Source organism: Osmerus mordax, chromosome 8, assembly GCF_038355195.1.
Source record: "Osmerus mordax isolate fOsmMor3 chromosome 8, fOsmMor3.pri, whole genome shotgun sequence".
In the NCBI taxonomy this organism is placed as follows: domain Eukaryota; kingdom Metazoa; phylum Chordata; class Actinopteri; order Osmeriformes; family Osmeridae; genus Osmerus; species Osmerus mordax.
The window spans coordinates 14,285,071-14,303,621 of NC_090057.1; the positions used below are offsets into that span (position 1 = coordinate 14,285,071).

Below are 18,551 nucleotides of genomic sequence, written 5' to 3' on the forward strand. Positions count from 1 at the left end.
AATAGAAAGTTACCCATTTAAACTTTTCGCAATCGTTAACCACCGTGACTGACAGACTTTATATGAAGTTTTTTGGGAGTTTTGTGTCCTTCAGATATCTCGAGAAGGGAAACCAGTAGAGACCACAACTGTCACCACATCATCACACAGCAAGGACAGTCAGTGGATTATAGCCCACAGAGCTAAAACATGGACTGTATTAAAAACAACAATAAATAAAACTGTGTTTGAATTCTAGGATAAAAGTACGCCGTACAATGAAGGCATTTATTTAACACTGATGCAAGCCAGTCGCATTTTTTTATACAGACACAAAGGTTAGCAAAAGAAGTGTCCATTCGCTTTTCAAGATGTTTTAGTTGCTGTTAGAAATATACAGAGCAAAACATAGGATTATGTGCATAGATTAATATGGATTTAACAATCTAATATGGGATTTATTTCATAGTTGTTAAACTGACTGGTACATCGGTTCGATCAAAACTATAAACAAACACATTAAATTGTAAGTACAATTATATACAATGTAAAAAAAACAACCTCTAAACCGTTTAAATTCAAGATTGTAAAATGCTGACTAAAACAAATATATGTGATCTGTGATATCTAAGCCAGTGAAATACAATTTAAGATGATGACTAACTAAATGTTTATTCATGTGCCTTGTTAAAGCGCATCAGTTTAAAGTCTGTAATACCATTCATCCACACAAAACAGAGCCATAACTACACCACAACAGCTTGAAACTTAGAGATCAGTATTCAGAGTGCCTGCTCTGAAACGTTACACATGTAAAACACTTACACTTATAAAACTGCCTCCTTCATAAATTCTACACTTTATAAAACCGGTAAAGTGCTATCATAAAGAGAATGGAAATTAATGAGTGAATGCTGCACAAACTATATATAAATGTGACTAGATTCTTAAAAAATAAATTCTGAGACCCCATGAAAGTGCATGGTCATGTAAACCTAGACTGTACATCGCTCTCACTTGGATTTGGAAGTTCTTCGAATGTGTGAATCCAACCATCCATTTCAACCATTCCTCTTGTATAATACATTCAATCATATGTAATATTGTGACTTAGCCTTTGTCCGTCAGTCTAAAATCAGTCTCTTAAACTCTCAGATGAGATTTAATGTTTTTTTACTTGTGTGAAGAAATAACTGGACAGAGTCACAAGAGAGATTAGAGATTAACTCATGGCAAATCCATTCTTTTTTTCATTTCTTTTTGAACTGTGTCAGTTCTTGAAATCCCCTGTCTGCCAGTTCATCATCTTCACCCAGGAAGGCCAGTCCCACACGAGTGTGTATAGGTATCAAAGGTCTGCCAAGCCAAAAGAAAAAAGTTGGTACCAAGGTAAGGCAAAGCCAAGTGTACCTTCGAAGGTACCAAACTGTACGTCTGTAGCGTGTCCTGTTAAGTCTACAGGTGAGAGGAAGCAAGGTCCTTTTTCCCTCAGGAGACTGTGGGGGACGCATGTGCTGGTAGTCCTGGAGGTCCAGGGGTTCCCGGGGGACCTGGGGGCCCCACTGGCCCCGGCTTCCCTCTGGGTCCTGGCATGCCGTGGACCCCTGGCAGACCAGACTGGCCCTGGATCCCTGCAGGTCCCTTGGGTCCTGAAATCCCGTCTTTGCCCATGGATCCCATGTCACCCTTCTGTCCAATCTGCCCACGGGGGCCAGGTGGACCCAAGGCACCTTTAGCTCCTTTGATGCCCACCACGCCCTTGGCCCCAGTAGGCCCCCCCTCACCCTGTGCTCCCTTGGATCCAATGATGCCCTTCTCACCCAGCGGGCCACTGTTCCCTCCTAGGCCCCTGTCCCCCTTATTACCTGTCAGGCCGACAGGACCTTTGGCCCCTGTCTCCCCTCTGTTACCCTTCGGACCGGGAGGACCAGGAATACCTGTAGAGTGAGGGGAGCCAAACAGGTAAACATGGAAATCTCTTAACGAGTCATGACTTACAATGTAACTTACACAATAACTTTACAGTGAAAAATGTACAGTAAAATTATGATTGCACGTGGACTGCACTCATATGGGACGTTTTCTACCTCAACGGTTCTCAAAACGCTGTACATTTTTGCCTCTCAATTACACACACACAAACACCACTGGCGGCAGAACTGCCATGCAAAGGCGCTGGCCTTCAGTGTCTTGCTCGAAGACCAATCCGCTCACCCTCCCCTAACCCTAACCCTCCCCACCCCATCCGCCCCTTAACATTGCATGCGTGTGTCTGTGTGTCCTACTGAATTTACCCTACCTTTCACTATGGTGAAGTTTTGTATCAGCTGGCCATGGTGTGTATCCACCAGCTTCATCTCCTCCATCACCATGGACAGGTTCCGAACGTCCAGGTCCAACCTCACCCTGAGCATCAGGTCCTCTTGCCTCAGAACGTCAGCCATGTGCAGCAGCAGGTCCACGGTGCGGTTGAGGTTCTGCAGGTCCTCGGTGTGGCTGGAGAGCCGAGCTTGACAGGAGGAGCTCTCCATGTTGATGTACTTGTACATGCTCTGGACGTGGCTGACCGTGGCGTTGATGCTGGAGGAGATGGTGTCGATCTCCATCTCAATGGAGATCATTCTGGCATCCAACGTGGTGAAGCGCTCTCCTGTGCGGTTCTCGTAGTATCTGCAGGGGATCAGAACAGGACCAAAGGGGTCATGGTTAAAAGTTTGTTAAAATCTTGAGCAGGTTGAGGAAGTGGAGGTCTTGCTTGTGTGTTTTGAATGTACTATCCCTTAAGGTAAAGTCTGGTACTTTTTAACCCAAGGGCCTGGTTTGTGCCTGCTCTTGAAACATATTTCTAGAGAATTTTGCCAATCAGGTTTGGCTTTCTCTCATAGCAAAAAACATACAATCTCTAATTCAGACACCCAGCCAATTCACCCACTTTGAAGTGATAGTGCGGGTCCAATCAGGGTCTAGAATGTTCCTGGATGCTGTGCATGTTGTTATCCTGTCTATGTATAGCTGTTTTATACACATTCATGATGCCAGGGTGGGTGGTCAATATCAAACCTGGAGTGGTAGTGGAGGTCGTGCATGTTCTCCTCGTGTTCATCCATGAAGGAGGTAAGATTGTCAAGCTGCATCTGGAGGTTCATGACCTGCAGGGTGAGGTCGTGGACCATCTCGGAGCTCATGCTGATGCGCTGGTGGGTGGCGGAGATGCCGCTCTGGATGCTCCTCACCGTCTGGGTGGTGGCACTGGAGTTGGACTTAAGGCTGCTCAGGACCCGGCTGTAGTTCTGCCAGTCGGCCGTCATCTTCTGGAGGACTAGGGTCTCCTCATCCGTCTTCCTCTGAAGGGTGTCCATCCACAGAGCGCTGGGTCGGAAAAGAGCGTCCAACATCAAACAAACGTTTTTGTCTTTGAAACTTTAAAGAGCTAGCATGTTTTGGTTCAGAATTATGTAGGCCGGCGCCTACCTGAGGGCCACCGTGGTGTTGACCTGCTGGACGGTGGCCTTGAGGTCGTACTGGTCCTGGGACAACGTCTTCATGCTCTCATCTGTCTCTGTGATCACCGCCTTCCAGCCATCCACCTGGTCCAGGTACCTCTCAAGCGATTGGTTGATGAGTTTGATTGACATGGAGTAGTTCTGCATGTCACGAGTCATCCTGCTATTCGCTGTCTTCAGGGTCTGCTGGGTCTGAGATGCCTGGTCCAATACCTGAAGATGTAGGTGGACTCATTCAACATTTCGGCCAATAGCAGTGTTTGTGTGATTTGTTGTTTGAGGGACAATTGGTAATAACATGAATAACATATTTCCTTTCATTCCTGTTGCAGATTGATGAATAAAAAGGTTAATAAGAATATTTCTAAAATATATATTATTCTTTTCTGTTCTCTGCTTTACTTTTCTACTGACCTGCTCCTGCCCCAAGATCATCTTCTGCAACTCTTCAAACTCTCTCTTGAGTCGAGCCACCTCCAGCCCATAGTGGGCCAGATCCAGACAGCCAGAACAATTACTGGTACTGCTCAGATCTGGGGAGTGAGGGATGAACCAATGTTATACAGTGATCTGTTGATGATGAACCCACAACCTACATACACCACTAACACCATGCTCCAATCGCCTATGCTGTCAGGGGAAGGTCTATAGCTCCAAACATCCCATTGGTGTAGAAACGTGTAATTTAATGCCACACAACCAGAGTTCAGTGTTCAAAAACTCCTTGAGGTCAATGGAACAGAAAAAAGATTCTATCCCAGCAGAGGTAACTGAGAAGTATGTATCCTAGAGCGAGCTCAGAGATTCATGTCTCCCCAGGGTCTCCCCATTTCAGGAGGCCAGGTCATGGGGCTAGAGAAACTTCTCCCCCCTCCATCAAGAGACACCCTTACATGCTCCCTCCCTCCTTCCATATTCCATGACCCACATCTCTGAACTCTTCGGACGACCTACTTTGGACACTGAGATGTCTCTCTTTTTGACGGGGGGGGAGCGACTTCTGCTCGAAAGGTGTCTGCAGGAAGTCTTGGTATGCTCCACTAATCTCTGTTTACCACTCTTCACCTCTCTGGGAATGGATGAACTGCCGAGGCCTGCTGACACAGCTAATATGGGCTTATTGTCTAGTGTGGCTGAGTTAGGTAGAGTATGGTGCTGGTCATGTCTACAGGTCCTGGGTTCAAGTCCCTAAAGGTTCATATACATATTGTACGTCCGCCATACTTGTGCTGGAGTGCTGTAAGTACAGTGAATAGCTACACTTCTCAGCTACAGTATGCTTGTCCATTATGCAGAACATGCTGATGAACAGTTAGAATGTCTTGTACCTTCAATACTCTCCTGAACTTTGGTAATCTTCGTGTGAAAGTATGATTCCTCCTCCGATAAGTTGTCAACTTTCCGGAAAACTGAGGAGGCATGAAGAAATTGTTAGTTAGCAAGGCTAGCTTCATGAGGAATGAAGAGAAATCCACCAGTATGAGTAGTTGTTTTCTGCCTCAACTGAGCTTAATTATTTGGTAATTTCTGGGACCTTTCTTTCAAATTTTTCGAGTTTGGGTTGTAGAGATTTACAGTATGTGTTGACAGGAGGCAGAGGTTATAAGCGCTAGTTCCCAATACAACACACAACTTACAACACACAACTACAGGAAATGACTTAGCCAGCTGCTCGTTTCCTCGTGGACTACAGCTCCCAAAGGACCCACAGTCATGTTTAAACACAGGCTGGAGGAGGCCGTGCTGCGTATTATAACGTCCTAATCCCAGAGCCTAGGGATTAATAACGGCAGAGCTGGAGTCTGTTTATCCTCACAAATGCTTCCATGTGTCGTCCACATACCACCTGTTTAACCGCATTAGGATCGTGGTGTACTGAGTTTGAACATGACTCATTGGAGACTAGAGGTGTTGTTGGTTCTATAGTCTAGGTATGGGGGTTGATCAACATGCATTGAGATTCACTGTCCATGGAGCTTTTTGCATGTTTGAAAACAGTCAGAATGCTTATAGGAGCATAAACTATTGTCTCCAACCCTTTCTGCTAGATGTCGTAAGCAGATGGCTAAAGTTTACAGAATTTAAGGGAGGTTTGGAAAAGAAAGAAGCTACTCGGTAAAAACATACACTTTGTAAACACTGCTGAGGAAGGCAGGCTGGAGCCCTGCCTGAGCCAGAAACATGAGATATACACTCTCAGATACTAAGACCCGCTGTGTTTCTTTAGTTATCTGAAAATCCCTTTGGGTTTTGTTCTCTCAATTATTTAATCTAGTGAATACTCAAGCCACAAGCAGTGTTTAAACAAAAGTGGTTTGTCAAATGATGCACTTAAAAGCTTCAAGACATGATCTTGGTCTAAAACTTGGACTTTAAAATTTGGTAAAGGTCACACAAATGTGACACTGATAGCGAACACTTGTTATATAATGAAGTATAGAATTCTATAATTTCACCAATATGAAACAGATGTGGGAGTAAGTGGACATAATATGGAAACCTCAACATATCACTGCTTCATGTTCTCCCTCTCTCCCGCGTTGTTTGGACAGGTTCAGCCAAGCACAATGTCAGAGTTTCTCCATGATAAAGTTTACAATTCTTTGTTCTTATTTGGTTTCACGGCTGAGTGGGTGTGGGTTCGTTGACATAAACTGTGAGGCGGACCCTCTCGGTACCAAGGCTTTGCCACTGCCGTGAGGAGACCTCAGCTCCACTTTAACCTTCTCACAGTTACAACCAGAAATCTCCCAGGGAGTGCTGAGGTATTGTAAAAAAAAAAGAAGAGATTTACGGCCTCCCCTCTCAATCCCAAAGACCTCCTGATGCATCTAGCATCTGCTATTACTGTAATATTTGTCATGTTTGACACAATAAACCTGCTATGAAACGTAGCTTCATATGATCCAGGGAAACCAGTGACCCTTATTGTTTTACACAGAACTCTTGAAAGCCTCTACCACAATCCTGCTTCTCCCTTGTTATGGCTCATAGAGGAGCACTGTGGTCAGTCAAGCATGACTAAGGGACCAGGTTCTGCTTTGCCAGAGGAGTTTGCAGACGGTATTGGACGCATGATACCTGCTGGAAGGCCAAGCTCTGGGCAAAGATGACTCACACAATCCAGAGTCAATCTGGATTCAATTTTGGTTTAGTTCATTGTAGTCTGTAGCTTGGGTGCAGTGAATTGAGCCAAAAGTGGATGGAGTGTCAGTGGAATACTTAAGCCCAAAGCAAGACTGAGCCCAACCAACCAGCGATCTCCTTCAATGTTCCAAACACAAGCTATTGGGGCGAACAGTTACAAACCAATCAAAACTCAATTTTGATGGCAGTCAATTGCCAGCTAACTTTTAACTCTAGAATATAATAGTGTGATGCCACCTACCCAGTGATGCCAGCACTGCCACAGCAATGATGAGGAAGGCAAAAAAGACATAGAGGACCTTGACAGCCAGCTGGAGGGAACGGGTCTGTTGGCACTTAACACACCCACCCCGGGTCCTGCCTGAGGGCGGGCACACACACACACAGAGAATCATCTGGATGAGTCTGGATGAGTCTGGACTGAGTTATAGATGCAGTGTTATGTTAGCCTAAGATTTAAGTCTTTCACTGGCATGGAGGGGATGAAGGGAGTGGAGACCCCATGACTACTTAGAGAGCAACCAAAATAAATATTACAATATCTTCTGTAATATCTATATCTAGGCTCGCTGTAACAATGTGGGGAAACTGGCTATTGTTCATAATCAAATGGAGTAGAAGTGTTTGTGTGTGTGTGTATTTGTGTGTGTCTGTGTGTGTGACTGATTGCGTGCCTCTAAGTCGAACTATGTAAACCAGATGTAACAAGAACGCACAAAAACAAAGCTGTGATTGCAGGTGCGTGGAGACACACACGCAGACACACATGCACACCACGACACGCTAAGGATACATTCCCTACACGGCTTCCTGTTTACACAAAATGGCTGCTCCGATGTTACTCATCTGTGTCACTGTTTAGGAGGGAATGTCTTCAGGACAATCAACATTGCACTGGGACATGGAACATGCATTGGGAACACAGCACATTAAGAGTTATTTTGAATGCTTGAAAACAGCGCAATAGTACCGTATTTTTCGGAAAATAACCGCATTTTCTATAAACCACACCCCACCAGAATGGGAGCTTTGTGTTTGTAAATCCCCCACTGGAATATGAGCAATGTGCGAGTATGGGCGATCTTACAGCATTCCATTGTGTAACACACTTTGAAAACGAAAGTGTGTAATGTATGTTTTCTATTGCCCGGGAATTAACTAACATTTACCTTTAGACGCGTGAGTTCTAAATATTTCCGACGGTCCCCAAAGCGTAAGTTATTTTTTCGAAACGATAGCTAGCTAGCTTTAGTTAGCTTCCGGGCTAAGTTAAGTTAGCTAGCATAATACTTGTAGCAATGCTACTTCCATGCTAGTGTTACTTGTTAGCCTTCTCATTAGTACTTTTTGATGCCATACTACAGCATTTGTGACATCGTTTTTGTCCATCAGAAAATATTCATTTGGAATGTTCAAAATCGTATACATGAGACCCGCATTCGAACGATCACATATGTGCGACGCTACTCCTTAAAGGCCATATGGCAGGTTAGACACTTCTGTTGATTAATGGGTACATGAAGCACTCAATATATATATATCATTTAAAATATCTCCAAATGGTGTCTCCAAATGGTGTTAAAGACCAGTTTTTTTTTGTTTTTGGTGTTAGCATTAGCATATTAGCGATAACGTCACGTTGGGGAGTCGTGGAGGAGAGTAGCCTCAGCCTAGTACTAGAACTATGGCGTCTGACTGGGATGAAGAAGAGGTGGCAAAAAACACAAATGTGTATGATGGCCCGCAGCCGTATAATTTTGAACCAAATAGACATGAGGAGGCAAATGAGGAATTGCCGAGACCTAATGGCCGTCAAAGCCAATTAAATGGATGGTCCGAGGAGAATGAGGGGAGAGTTGGTGAAGTGTCTTGGTGAGTTGCTATCATTTAGCAACACAGCAACAAGCTCTGGAGCTAGTCTACGAACAGCAGTGCACATATACAATTATTTTTTTTACTGTCAGTGAATAGCACCGAGTGAAAGTCAATGTTTTCTTTATAGTTAGAGACGGTGATCATTCAGGGCCTGACATTAACTTTTTGAGGCACTTGCCTACATTTACGTTTCACTTTTCCATGCACAAAAGTCATGTCAGGGTAAAGATTGTGCCTTTGACCAACGAAGATGAGCTGTAAGATTATACAAATGATAACAATTGAGGTGTTATAAAAAAAAAAATATTTGTTACATTAAACATTTACACAATTTCTGCAAAATGAGGTTAATGGTTAAACCCTAACCCTAATGGTTAAATAGCATTCACGAAAAAAGTGTTTCTACCGTTGTTTTATTTAAAAACTTGCTATAAGCCACATCGAAATATAAGCCTCACCTCCACAAGAAAAATTTCTAATCGGGATATAAACCGCTGCATTATTTCCGAAGAATACGGTACACATGTACTGGAGCTCCTTTTTTAGCAAATATCCAGTTGTAACAAAAAGGGTAAGTTATAAGATGGGAATCTATGGTCAGTGGTCAGGAGGATAGACAGATGGAGTATATGTATACGGTTGATGTATGTGGGTTAATACGATGTTCCACACCTCTGAAGGAAGGCATCTCCTCCTCCTCTCCAGTAAGGTCCTCCTCTGGAAGACACACACACACACACACAGGATAAGTGTCACTTCTAGCGATCATCAGCTTCACATTTGCTCAAGTAAAATATCTTCAATATCGTCATTGGAAAACTTGACCTCAGACTTTGACCTCTTCTTCATGCAACGACAGGAAGAAGTTAGAAGATGATGGAAGTACTATCTGTTGACAACAGCTGCTTTTCCAAAAACCTAATCAATTCAAGGCAGCATTTTAGCTTTCAGTATTACATTTATCCTTACCTTTAAAGAGCTGGTTCTCGTATCCACAATAGCTATCTGCCAAGACAGAGAGAAAGAGACATGAAAATTGCAGTCACACCTGACACTGTCATGGGGACCAACTTGCATAGTTTATAACAGCACTCATAAATCTCCGGATAGGGACTGTGCTGAAATTCCAGTCCAAAACACAGAAATTCCAGTCCAAAACACAGTGCACCTAACTGGGGCTGGGTATGGACGTGAGGTCATAGTTGGCGTGCATCTTATAATTAGATGCCTTGAACAGGCAATGTTTTGGTTCTGTTGAATCTGTGTCTCTGACCAATATATCACATACTTCCTGTAGAGGACTGGCTGGCATGGAAATGTATGAGCTGTCAAACACATGCAGGGCCCCAATGCAACATTACAGAAACTACCAAAGAGGGAGCTATTTTCTGTTTGTGTGTGTGTGTGAGAATGTGTTTGCGTGTTCATGTTATTGGTTTGTTATAATGCCGTCATTTCTTTCTCTTCCCATTGGTCGACAGGAGAGGGCAGAGGGGGGTGGAGGCTAAATGATGACTGAGACAGAGGCAATCTAAACATATGCCAGGACAGCTACATACTCACATAAATAACTGCTGAAACTCTTATTAAACTGCAGTTCATGCTTCATAGAGACAGATGCTGAATAATGTCCAGAATGTGATTTATTCTGTGTGGGCATAGTATCTAACTGAGATATGTAGACATTTAGGACTAGAACATGCTGTCAAGGTGCATAACTTTGGACCAGAAACATACAAATGCTAAAAATGTGTTGCATATGAGACCATAAAACAAACTGTAACACAATTTTTTTATTTACATTTAGTCATTTAGCAGACACTCTTATCCAGAGCGACTTACAGTAAGTACAGGGACATTCCCCCCGAGGCAAGTAGGGTGAAGTGCCTTGCTCAAGGACACAACGTCATTTTGCACAGCCGGGAATCGAACCAGTAACCTTCAGATTACTAGCCCGACTCCCTAACCGCTCAGCCACCTGACTCCCCATATTATATGACTTAATATAAATACATTTCTGTTTGGTGGAGGTCGACACAAATTCACAATGACACAAATATAAGGCTGCTGTGGGCATCTACCCTAACACATTCTATTCTGAAATGATCCCAAGTCTGTCTATGAGTAATGTACTTCTGAAAAGAAAAAAAACAAGAATCATGGTTGTCAACTTGATTTGCTCAAACCTTAAAATATAGAGCTTAGACACAAGCCAGTAATGATTGATGATAGCCAGTTGATCCAGTAACGACATTACCAGACATAAGCTTCCTACATTGGGATAGGAAATGACTCAGCATAAAGGTGTAAAAACGAAAGAGAGCACTTTCACAAAGCACAGGGGGGAGAAATCATACTGGCTGTGAGAGAGGGGAGAGAGGGAGTGAGAGATGAGGCTGGGGTATAGAGAACTGAGAGTGTGTTTATGTGAGCTGGTGGAACAGCTGAAGTCAGGTCTGGTGATGGCCCAGAGAAAGAGCGAGAGTGAGTTGTCTCAGACTTAGAGTTCCTCAGTAAGTCACGCAGGTGTTTCAGTTGACTCACACATCATAACAAACCAACACACACAGACCTCTAAAAGTCAGACCTACTCTGCCTTAGATGCCTTGAATGGAAAAACAAGTCTACTGCGTCAATCTGTAACTCTACATTTAACATACACACACACACACACCTCGTGGTATAACACCAGATGTGTTTCTAAGATGGAATCAGCACGAGCCAGACAGGTGTGGGGAGACTGGCCGCTTGCCTGAATTTGAAATGAGGCTGTGATTGGAAAAATTGAGTTGGAGAATATCCAGAGTGTTAAAATATGAACAAATATACTGAACAAATATGAGCACAGGTGCCTCAAGACGAAATATAGGAAAAACTATGTTCAACAAAACCTGAACATTTCAGAACTTTCAAAGTAAGAGTTAGGGCAGACATTCTCATCTAAAATAATGTTCATAGTCAAATCATGTACAATATTCCATGTAATACAAAACTATCAATTAGGTTTAGTAGTTTAAAGGAACTAAAAGCATCCATAAACTAATATTATTTCCTTTTTGTTTTAAACATCCTCCGCTAATGCTATTAAGGGGGATCTACTTTTCCTGCGTTCTCAGTTATTCTGGACTCTCCTGACCACAGTGGTCAAAAAGAAAGGTAGGCTACAGTTCCATGCAGCAAGGTTAGGCCTGCTGTATAAAAAGTTACAACCCACAATGCTATCATTAACTTTCATAAGTATGCATGTTTGCTTGCACGCTGTCTGCTTTAGTGATGGACTCCGGTACACTTAGGGTTAGAGTTAGCTGTAGCTAAGAATACCTATGTTACTGTGATACTAAAGTTATGGTAACATGCTAGTTGTGTAACATACTAACCCTGGAATCCTTCTAGTTATGTCAAGTGGCATGGTGACACTGCCAACTAATAGTAAGTGCTGTGTTTAATTCCTGCATGGGGAACTGTTTCGTGCCTAAGTGGGTATCTCTGGTAATCGTGCTAGCATGGTTATCATGCTAGTTGTGTAGCATGCTAACTGTAAGGGTATAGTAACAGGTATAGGTACAGTAGTGGATGTTGCAGAATAGAGGTGAAAGCACTGATAGTGTGATTGTGCTACACAGAGAGGATTAGCTCTGTGAAAACTTGGTAATGTTTCAGGTTGCTCATATGAAAGAAAGGTAGCACAGATAATTTGTCTGCTAGCTTGTCCAGATGTTGTTGTTGTTAGGGAGTCAGTTGGCTGAGCGGTGAGGGAGTCGGGCTAGTAATCCGAAGGTTGCCAGTTCGATTCCAGGTCATGCCAACTGACGTTGTGTCCTTCGGCAAGGCACTTCACCCTACTTGCCTCAGGGGAATGTCCCTGTACTTACTGTAAGTCGCTCTGGATAAGAGCGTCTGCTAAATGTAAATGTTGTACAGTGCATACCCAGCAGCCACCTATGAAAACATGGGTACAGTTATAATAAAACACTAGTCCAGGAACATTAGCACTGCAGATTACCTTACACAGTACATCTATTCCAAACATCGTCTGATTGTCTTTAACCAGCACCATGTGCATACCTGTGTAGGTGAAAGGTAAGAGTTGATAGAATTTCTGCTATTAACTGTTTTGGTGTACCTGTCCAGGTGGTTTGGAACCTTGCCGTAGACCAATATGTGATTTCTGGGTCTGAGGGCAACATCTGGGCTTTAGTCCTGTCATGAAACCTTAGTTCTTCACTTCCATATTTATGCTGTGTCGTTCCCAGTGTGGAGTCTTCACAACTATATTCTCTTCCTTCCACCACTATTGTTGTTATGTCAGCACACACTGGGAACTCAGACCACAGAACTCCCAGTTTGGGTTCTACTGATTTTGGTTCAAGATGGGACCCTTTTACCAATAACAGGGTTCTGTAAACAAGTAAAAAGGGACATGCAAGATAATTTTTCCATTTAACACAAGACTGAAGAACATTTCTGCAGTCTAGAAACCTACTGACAGGTCCTTCTGTCTGGACCTGAGAATAGTCTGACTTCATTTCTGCAGACCCACCAGGGAATCTGACACTGTTAATAGGAGTAAACTCCCGAATACGAGACCCTTTTCATGTTAAGAGCAAGCAGCACTGTCTTAACACTGTGTTGTGTCCACAAGCCTAATGACCCACTAGCTCACTACGTCATACTTGCCCTTCTCTCACCTCTGATCCTTCATCCCAAAACACTACACAGACAAAACATACTGATTTACTACACAAGTGTTCACCTCTTTTAACGAGGGGCCCGACTAAAAAATGTTGACAAAAACTTCAACCTCAAATGGAAACAGAGACAAAAAAGGGGAGGTTTTCCCAACCAGCAGGGGGTCTTTACCACAACTCATAAAGACAAGTGTCTCCTGAAACTCCTGCTGACACCCTTCTGGTTCTGACTTTCCCAGATGGGGCAGAGTGGTTGTCCTCTGGGCCATGAAATGACTGAGGAATGTGTTGATGTAAACTGCTTAGCCTTGAAGGAAATAACACAGAAACTGCCTTAATGTGGTAACAGTCAAAAGATGAGAGTTGGAGCTGTGAACAGGAAAACGTTTCCTCGCATGAAAACAGTACATAGAAGACAAAGGGAGGGAAAGAAAGGAGGGAGAGAGAGAGAAACGACATCAAAAACAATCCTCCCTCTAGACTCTTCAGCAGACCATATAAGATTCATCCTTCTCTGTGATTCTAGAGTTTTCTTTTGACTGGTCCTTAGCCTTGTAGTTTTCCAACACCTCTCTGTGTGCCAGCTACACACCTGCTGCCCACTCCTCCCCTCCTTCTTCTGTGGTGCCTCTTTCCTGTTCCTCAGCAGGAATGTGTAGACCTGCATGTTCTGGGTCTGCAAACTGCCCTGCTCCAGCGAAGCACACTCCAAACAAGACTCAGACAGACCTCCTACCTGGACCAAAGGGCACCGACCTGTGCCCAGCAGTTACAACAGGTCAAAACCTTTTCCCAGAAGGAGAATAGTCTAGAACTGACCCCGAAGCAGTATACAAGCAGCGTACCCAACATGCATTGCCTGTAAACACACTTTACTACACTTTCCAGAGGTTTATGACACCTCCTAAATATCCATTACCGTGTGATTCGTCCCCTTCTTCCCATGATGGAAAAGGACACCTCTCACTTCACAACCTTTAATATCCCTTAGAGGGTTCTTCCGTCAAAACACACCAATATGATTTTACCCGTACTTATATAGTGGTTGTTCCCCCATACAGTTTTTTTAAGCTACATGCTAAACCAATCCTTTAAGGCTCTCATTTCATGCAATGTTGACAAAAGCTAAGAATGTAGCATTAACCTTTCAGTATGGTTTGTGTAAGATACCCCACAAAAATGATCGTAGGCAGATCCGAGGACTGTGAGTCCACACGGCCTCTAAGAAATATGAGGCCGCTCAGTGTTCAAAGTCGAGCCCAAGTCTCGCGTCCAAGAACAACACAGACGCGCTCACTCAGAATCCTGCCTAGCGCGGTCGAAAAACTGGTCTGTCTGCACATTTGGGTGCTGGTGCACTTTCAAGTCCCCCACATGATCTACCACCAGCCCGAATCCCACCCTCTACTGTGGGACAACACCGGTTTGCTGTCTCACGCTGACGCAGAAACCAAGGGCAACATTGGGGGTTGCAGATTTCCACACAGACATGGTATTCTCTTACCTTTCATGGTGACTTCTTAAGGATGCCTCGAATCAGGATGTAAACAGATTCCAAGAAAACTGTCCTCTTCACTAAGTCTTGGTGTCCTGAAGGAGAAGCAAGATAGGAACTAATTCAACTGACAGTGCACACATGTCCATGTAAGGTCAGTCGTTTTACCTCACAAAATGTAACTCAGGAGGTGATGCTGTGTGGTCATAATAAGACTTACGTGTTGCTTCCACAACAGCTATCCAGCTTGGCTTATATCTATACAACTTGAGTAAGACTTCCTCATCAAGCCCATGGACAGTTCACTACCGGTGCTGACAGGAACAGGAGAGGCAGGCTGTAAGTCCACTAGCACATGCAAAGACTGAGTATCTACCGAACACACCAACGTTCCCAGGCTGCATGCTATGTTGGCTTCACTACAGGCTGCAGCTTTTCAACATCCTGCCTTTCTCCTCCATGGCCAGAATAAACTGATACCTTGCTCAGAAACCATGTGCAGTTTAGAGAGGAAGAAGAGGGGGAGGGAGAAAGACACAGAGAGAGAGAGAGAGAGAGAGAGAGAGAGAGAGAGAGAGAGAGAGAGAGAGAGAGAGAGAGAGATGGGAGGGGTTGAGAAACAAGGAAAATTAAAGAGGGTAGAGAGGGTAAAGGAGGGATGGGAGGAGAAAAGAGAGAGGGAGAGAGAAAAGAGAAGGGGAAAGGAAGGCGAGTGGGTGGGTCCACATGTCATAGAGTCAGGTTCGTCTGGTCCAGCCTAATTGCTAACAAATGTTTGAACATTGAGGAATGGCCACCTTAAAAGTCTGTGGTCTCTGCCGTTTGAAAATGAAATTGTTTCCTCCAATCCTCCTACCCTACATATCAGACATATTCCACATTCAAATGAAAGGAGAGGTAGCTAGCTCCTGTCAGAGAGCAGTATGTCTTCAGTGGAAGGTTACAGACCACTTCTAACATCTGTGTAATTGACTTACCACAAAGTACATCCACCATCTATTTGTCATGCTGTAGGATTACATGTCAGAAAGACTTATTAGAGCACACTGGATGTTCATTTCAACTCCCAGTTTAGCTTAAACATCATGGAACATTCTTAAAAGACAGATCATGCAAAATTCCCTTTCCTAAATTCTGCACACCTGGTATAAGGTGGAAATAGGGCTACCTGGTAAGGACCATGCTGACCATTTCTCTTTGATCCCTAAATACTATGCCTACCATAACACTATTCTCTTCATCAGAATCATAGTACCTTCCAGACACAGGCAGACCACCAATAATAGAAAACCTGGAACTAGGATCCATCTGCTTTCCATCAGCAGAGTTTAGATCATGCCAGTATTCATTAACCATGGGGAGAAGACCAGCCCTGCAGGACAGTGAGATCAGGGAAAGGAAGAGACCTAGTACACCGATAAGGGGTTTACAATAATTTTTTTGTGGAAACTGATTACATCAATCGATTTCAGTAAACATTTTAATCAATCTACAATTATTAGATTGTATACAAATGTAGTTTTCTTGAAGAAAATGCTTAGATTTCTTTTCACTATCACTAGTTTAAGGTAATAACAGTTTCCATAAAAGTTTTGAGTACTCTGAATTAAGGTTTACAGTGTAAAGTATGACAAGGAGACCTAGCATTGGAGCACAAAGAAGGTTCTAGAATCAAGATCAGCAAAGGAAGGAGACCCAGAACCAGAGGACAGGAAGAGGAGGGGCCCCAATCTTTCAGGGCAGGAAGGAGAGGAGCCCTATTACTAGGGAACAGGTAGGTGGGAGGTTTTGTCCAAACCAACACAGCTTCCGGATGGGTTGGTGTAGTTGAGGTGGTTTGGTGACACCTGAGGATGTACCTCAGTCAATCACCTGGACCTGAAACCTGATTTCCCATAGGAAAAACAAACTAATCAGCAAGTTTTCTCATTGCAAAACTACCTTTGCTACCGCTGCTGTCTCCAACTGTGAGCCTCCATCACCTTCATTTGAACTGATGCTTGACAGTGTCTCTCGACCTCAAGGGCCCTGTACTATCCACTGTAATGGTCTCACTCCTCTGTTTTAAAATCCAGTCCCAAGACTCCTATGATAAAGTCCACGAGAACCAGAAAAACAACAAGAACCGGTTCCATCCCATTCAGCTGCTTGTTCCTCGTCACAGTTGGGCGATGATGTCACTCTCTGCTCATCCTGATCCTCTGATGTTTCCTCCAACCACGCAGGCGGTGACCTTGGACCGGAGAGAAGACTGACTAAGGTTGTAAATTAACGGACTGACAAACACGGCCGGACGCTCCAGGAGTCCATCTGCCCTCTGGAACGGCTTCTGACAGCAATTTGTTTTGCAAAGACATGGATCCCAGCTTGATTCAATTTGAAGAGCCATTTCTTCAGAATGCAAGCTGAAAGAGATTCCAAAATAGACAAAGGGAGAGACTGGTGAGAGGGAGGGGGGCAGAGGGGGGAGGGAGAGAGAGAGATTTTCAGGCTTTCTTGATTATCTTGATATCCAAAATAGACAAAGAGAGAGATCGAGAGCGAGAGCGAAAGCGAGAGCGAGAGAGCAGAAACAAACAGTAACATCTGGTCATGATGTGAGATGAGTAAACTCTGTGCAATAAGTTCAAACACAAGAGACCTGAACACATGGACCTAACAGTATCATTGATATACCTTCCTGTTTTCATCATTACTTGTACTGAAGGCCCTGATTCAACAGATTCTTTCAACAACACAGAGCTCAACAGGCTTGTCTATGATTACTGGGAGCTGACGACTGCTGTGACCACTGATGAGCGTGCAGTTAGGTTTGGCTAGGGTTCTAAAGAAGCTATTTTTTAATTCAAATTGTTCTCTTTAACAAAACAGGTCTTGCCTGAGGGACGATAAGAAATTAGGACAATGAGGAGGACTTGTTGTCTGCCTCCTAGTGGAGACTAACAGTTGTAGTTGTGTTGTTGCTGGTGAGGGTTGCAGGAACCCTGTTTCAAAGTAGAGCATGTAACCAGCTGTCGGCCGAGCAAGGGGGGGGGGGGGGGGGGTTCTCAGAGAGCCTGTGTGTGTGTGTGTTTATGTGTGCTACAAACTGCAGATTTCAGTGTTCCAGAGAAAGTGATAATGAAACTGTCTGCGGCTGAAGTTGACCTTGGCTAGACATACACACACATGGGCAGTGAGGCAGGTTTGTGTCTACTATGAGCTATGCAACCTTGTGGGGGAATGAAAAGACGACTGCTTTCACAATTCATCATCACAGCATAATGTGCTATCGATCACTGCAGACAAGTGCAGAGTTGGGGACATCAGACCAAGCCAGTACAATTTGTACAGGACAGTTCAAGTTGACACTAGGAATGGCATTTTTGTACATACACAACACAGTGTCTTGAATGGAAGACATCCCAAACACTACAGTCGCCTAAAGCTAATAAGGCCTACAGAGTGTGATTCAGTCTAGCTTTTAACTATAGGGATCTAGTTCAAGGTAAAAAGGTTTAAAATGATAGGTAGCTGTGGATGGTCCACCACTAATAATTGTCTACAACCTGCATAATGGCATGGTGTTTGGGACAATGTTGTCATGTTGAAGTTTCTCAATGTTGTGTATATATCTTTAAAACCATGTTCCCAGTGTTTACAAACCTGTACATTTCTCTGACCCTTCCCCCTCTGTTTACTCAGAGAGAGAGAGAGAGAGAGAGAGAGAGAGAGAGAGAGAGAGAGAGAGAGAGAGAGAGAGAGAGAGAGAGAGAGAGAGAGAGAGACTGACAATCCAACACTGCCTCCTTATGGCATGTTCACCACACAGCCCTAGGCGCTGACGAGAAATTACACAATTTCTCGAAAGGTCTATAGCTACGG

General features: G+C 43.8%; 1 protein-coding gene across 1 annotated transcript; it reads right to left on the reverse strand.

Moving 5' to 3' along the window:
• Positions 1-240: 240 nt before the first annotated feature.
• On the reverse strand, positions 241-15,136 carry scara3 (scavenger receptor class A, member 3). Its single transcript, XM_067241820.1, has 11 exons — positions 14,908-15,136; positions 14,697-14,782; positions 9,474-9,509; positions 9,177-9,221; positions 6,871-6,990; positions 4,811-4,891; positions 3,897-4,015; positions 3,451-3,695; positions 3,040-3,348; positions 2,279-2,649; positions 241-1,916 (listed from the first exon to the last, which is right to left on the reverse strand). Exons 2-11 carry the CDS (start codon positions 14,701-14,703, stop codon positions 1,468-1,470), a joined length of 1,782 nt encoding a protein of 593 aa, XP_067097921.1. The 5' UTR covers positions 14,704-14,782; positions 14,908-15,136; the 3' UTR covers positions 241-1,467.
• Positions 15,137-18,551: the final 3,415 nt, after the last annotated feature.

Coding starts and splice junctions, on each gene's coding strand:
- scara3 (XM_067241820.1), bottom strand. Junction 4,016..4,810: donor AGTTCAGGAGAGTATTGAAG/GTACAAGACATT, acceptor CTCACTCCCCAG/ATCTGAGCAGTACCAGTAAT. Junction 3,696..3,896: donor TGATCTTGGGGCAGGAGCAG/GTCAGTAGAAAA, acceptor CTACATCTTCAG/GTATTGGACCAGGCATCTCA.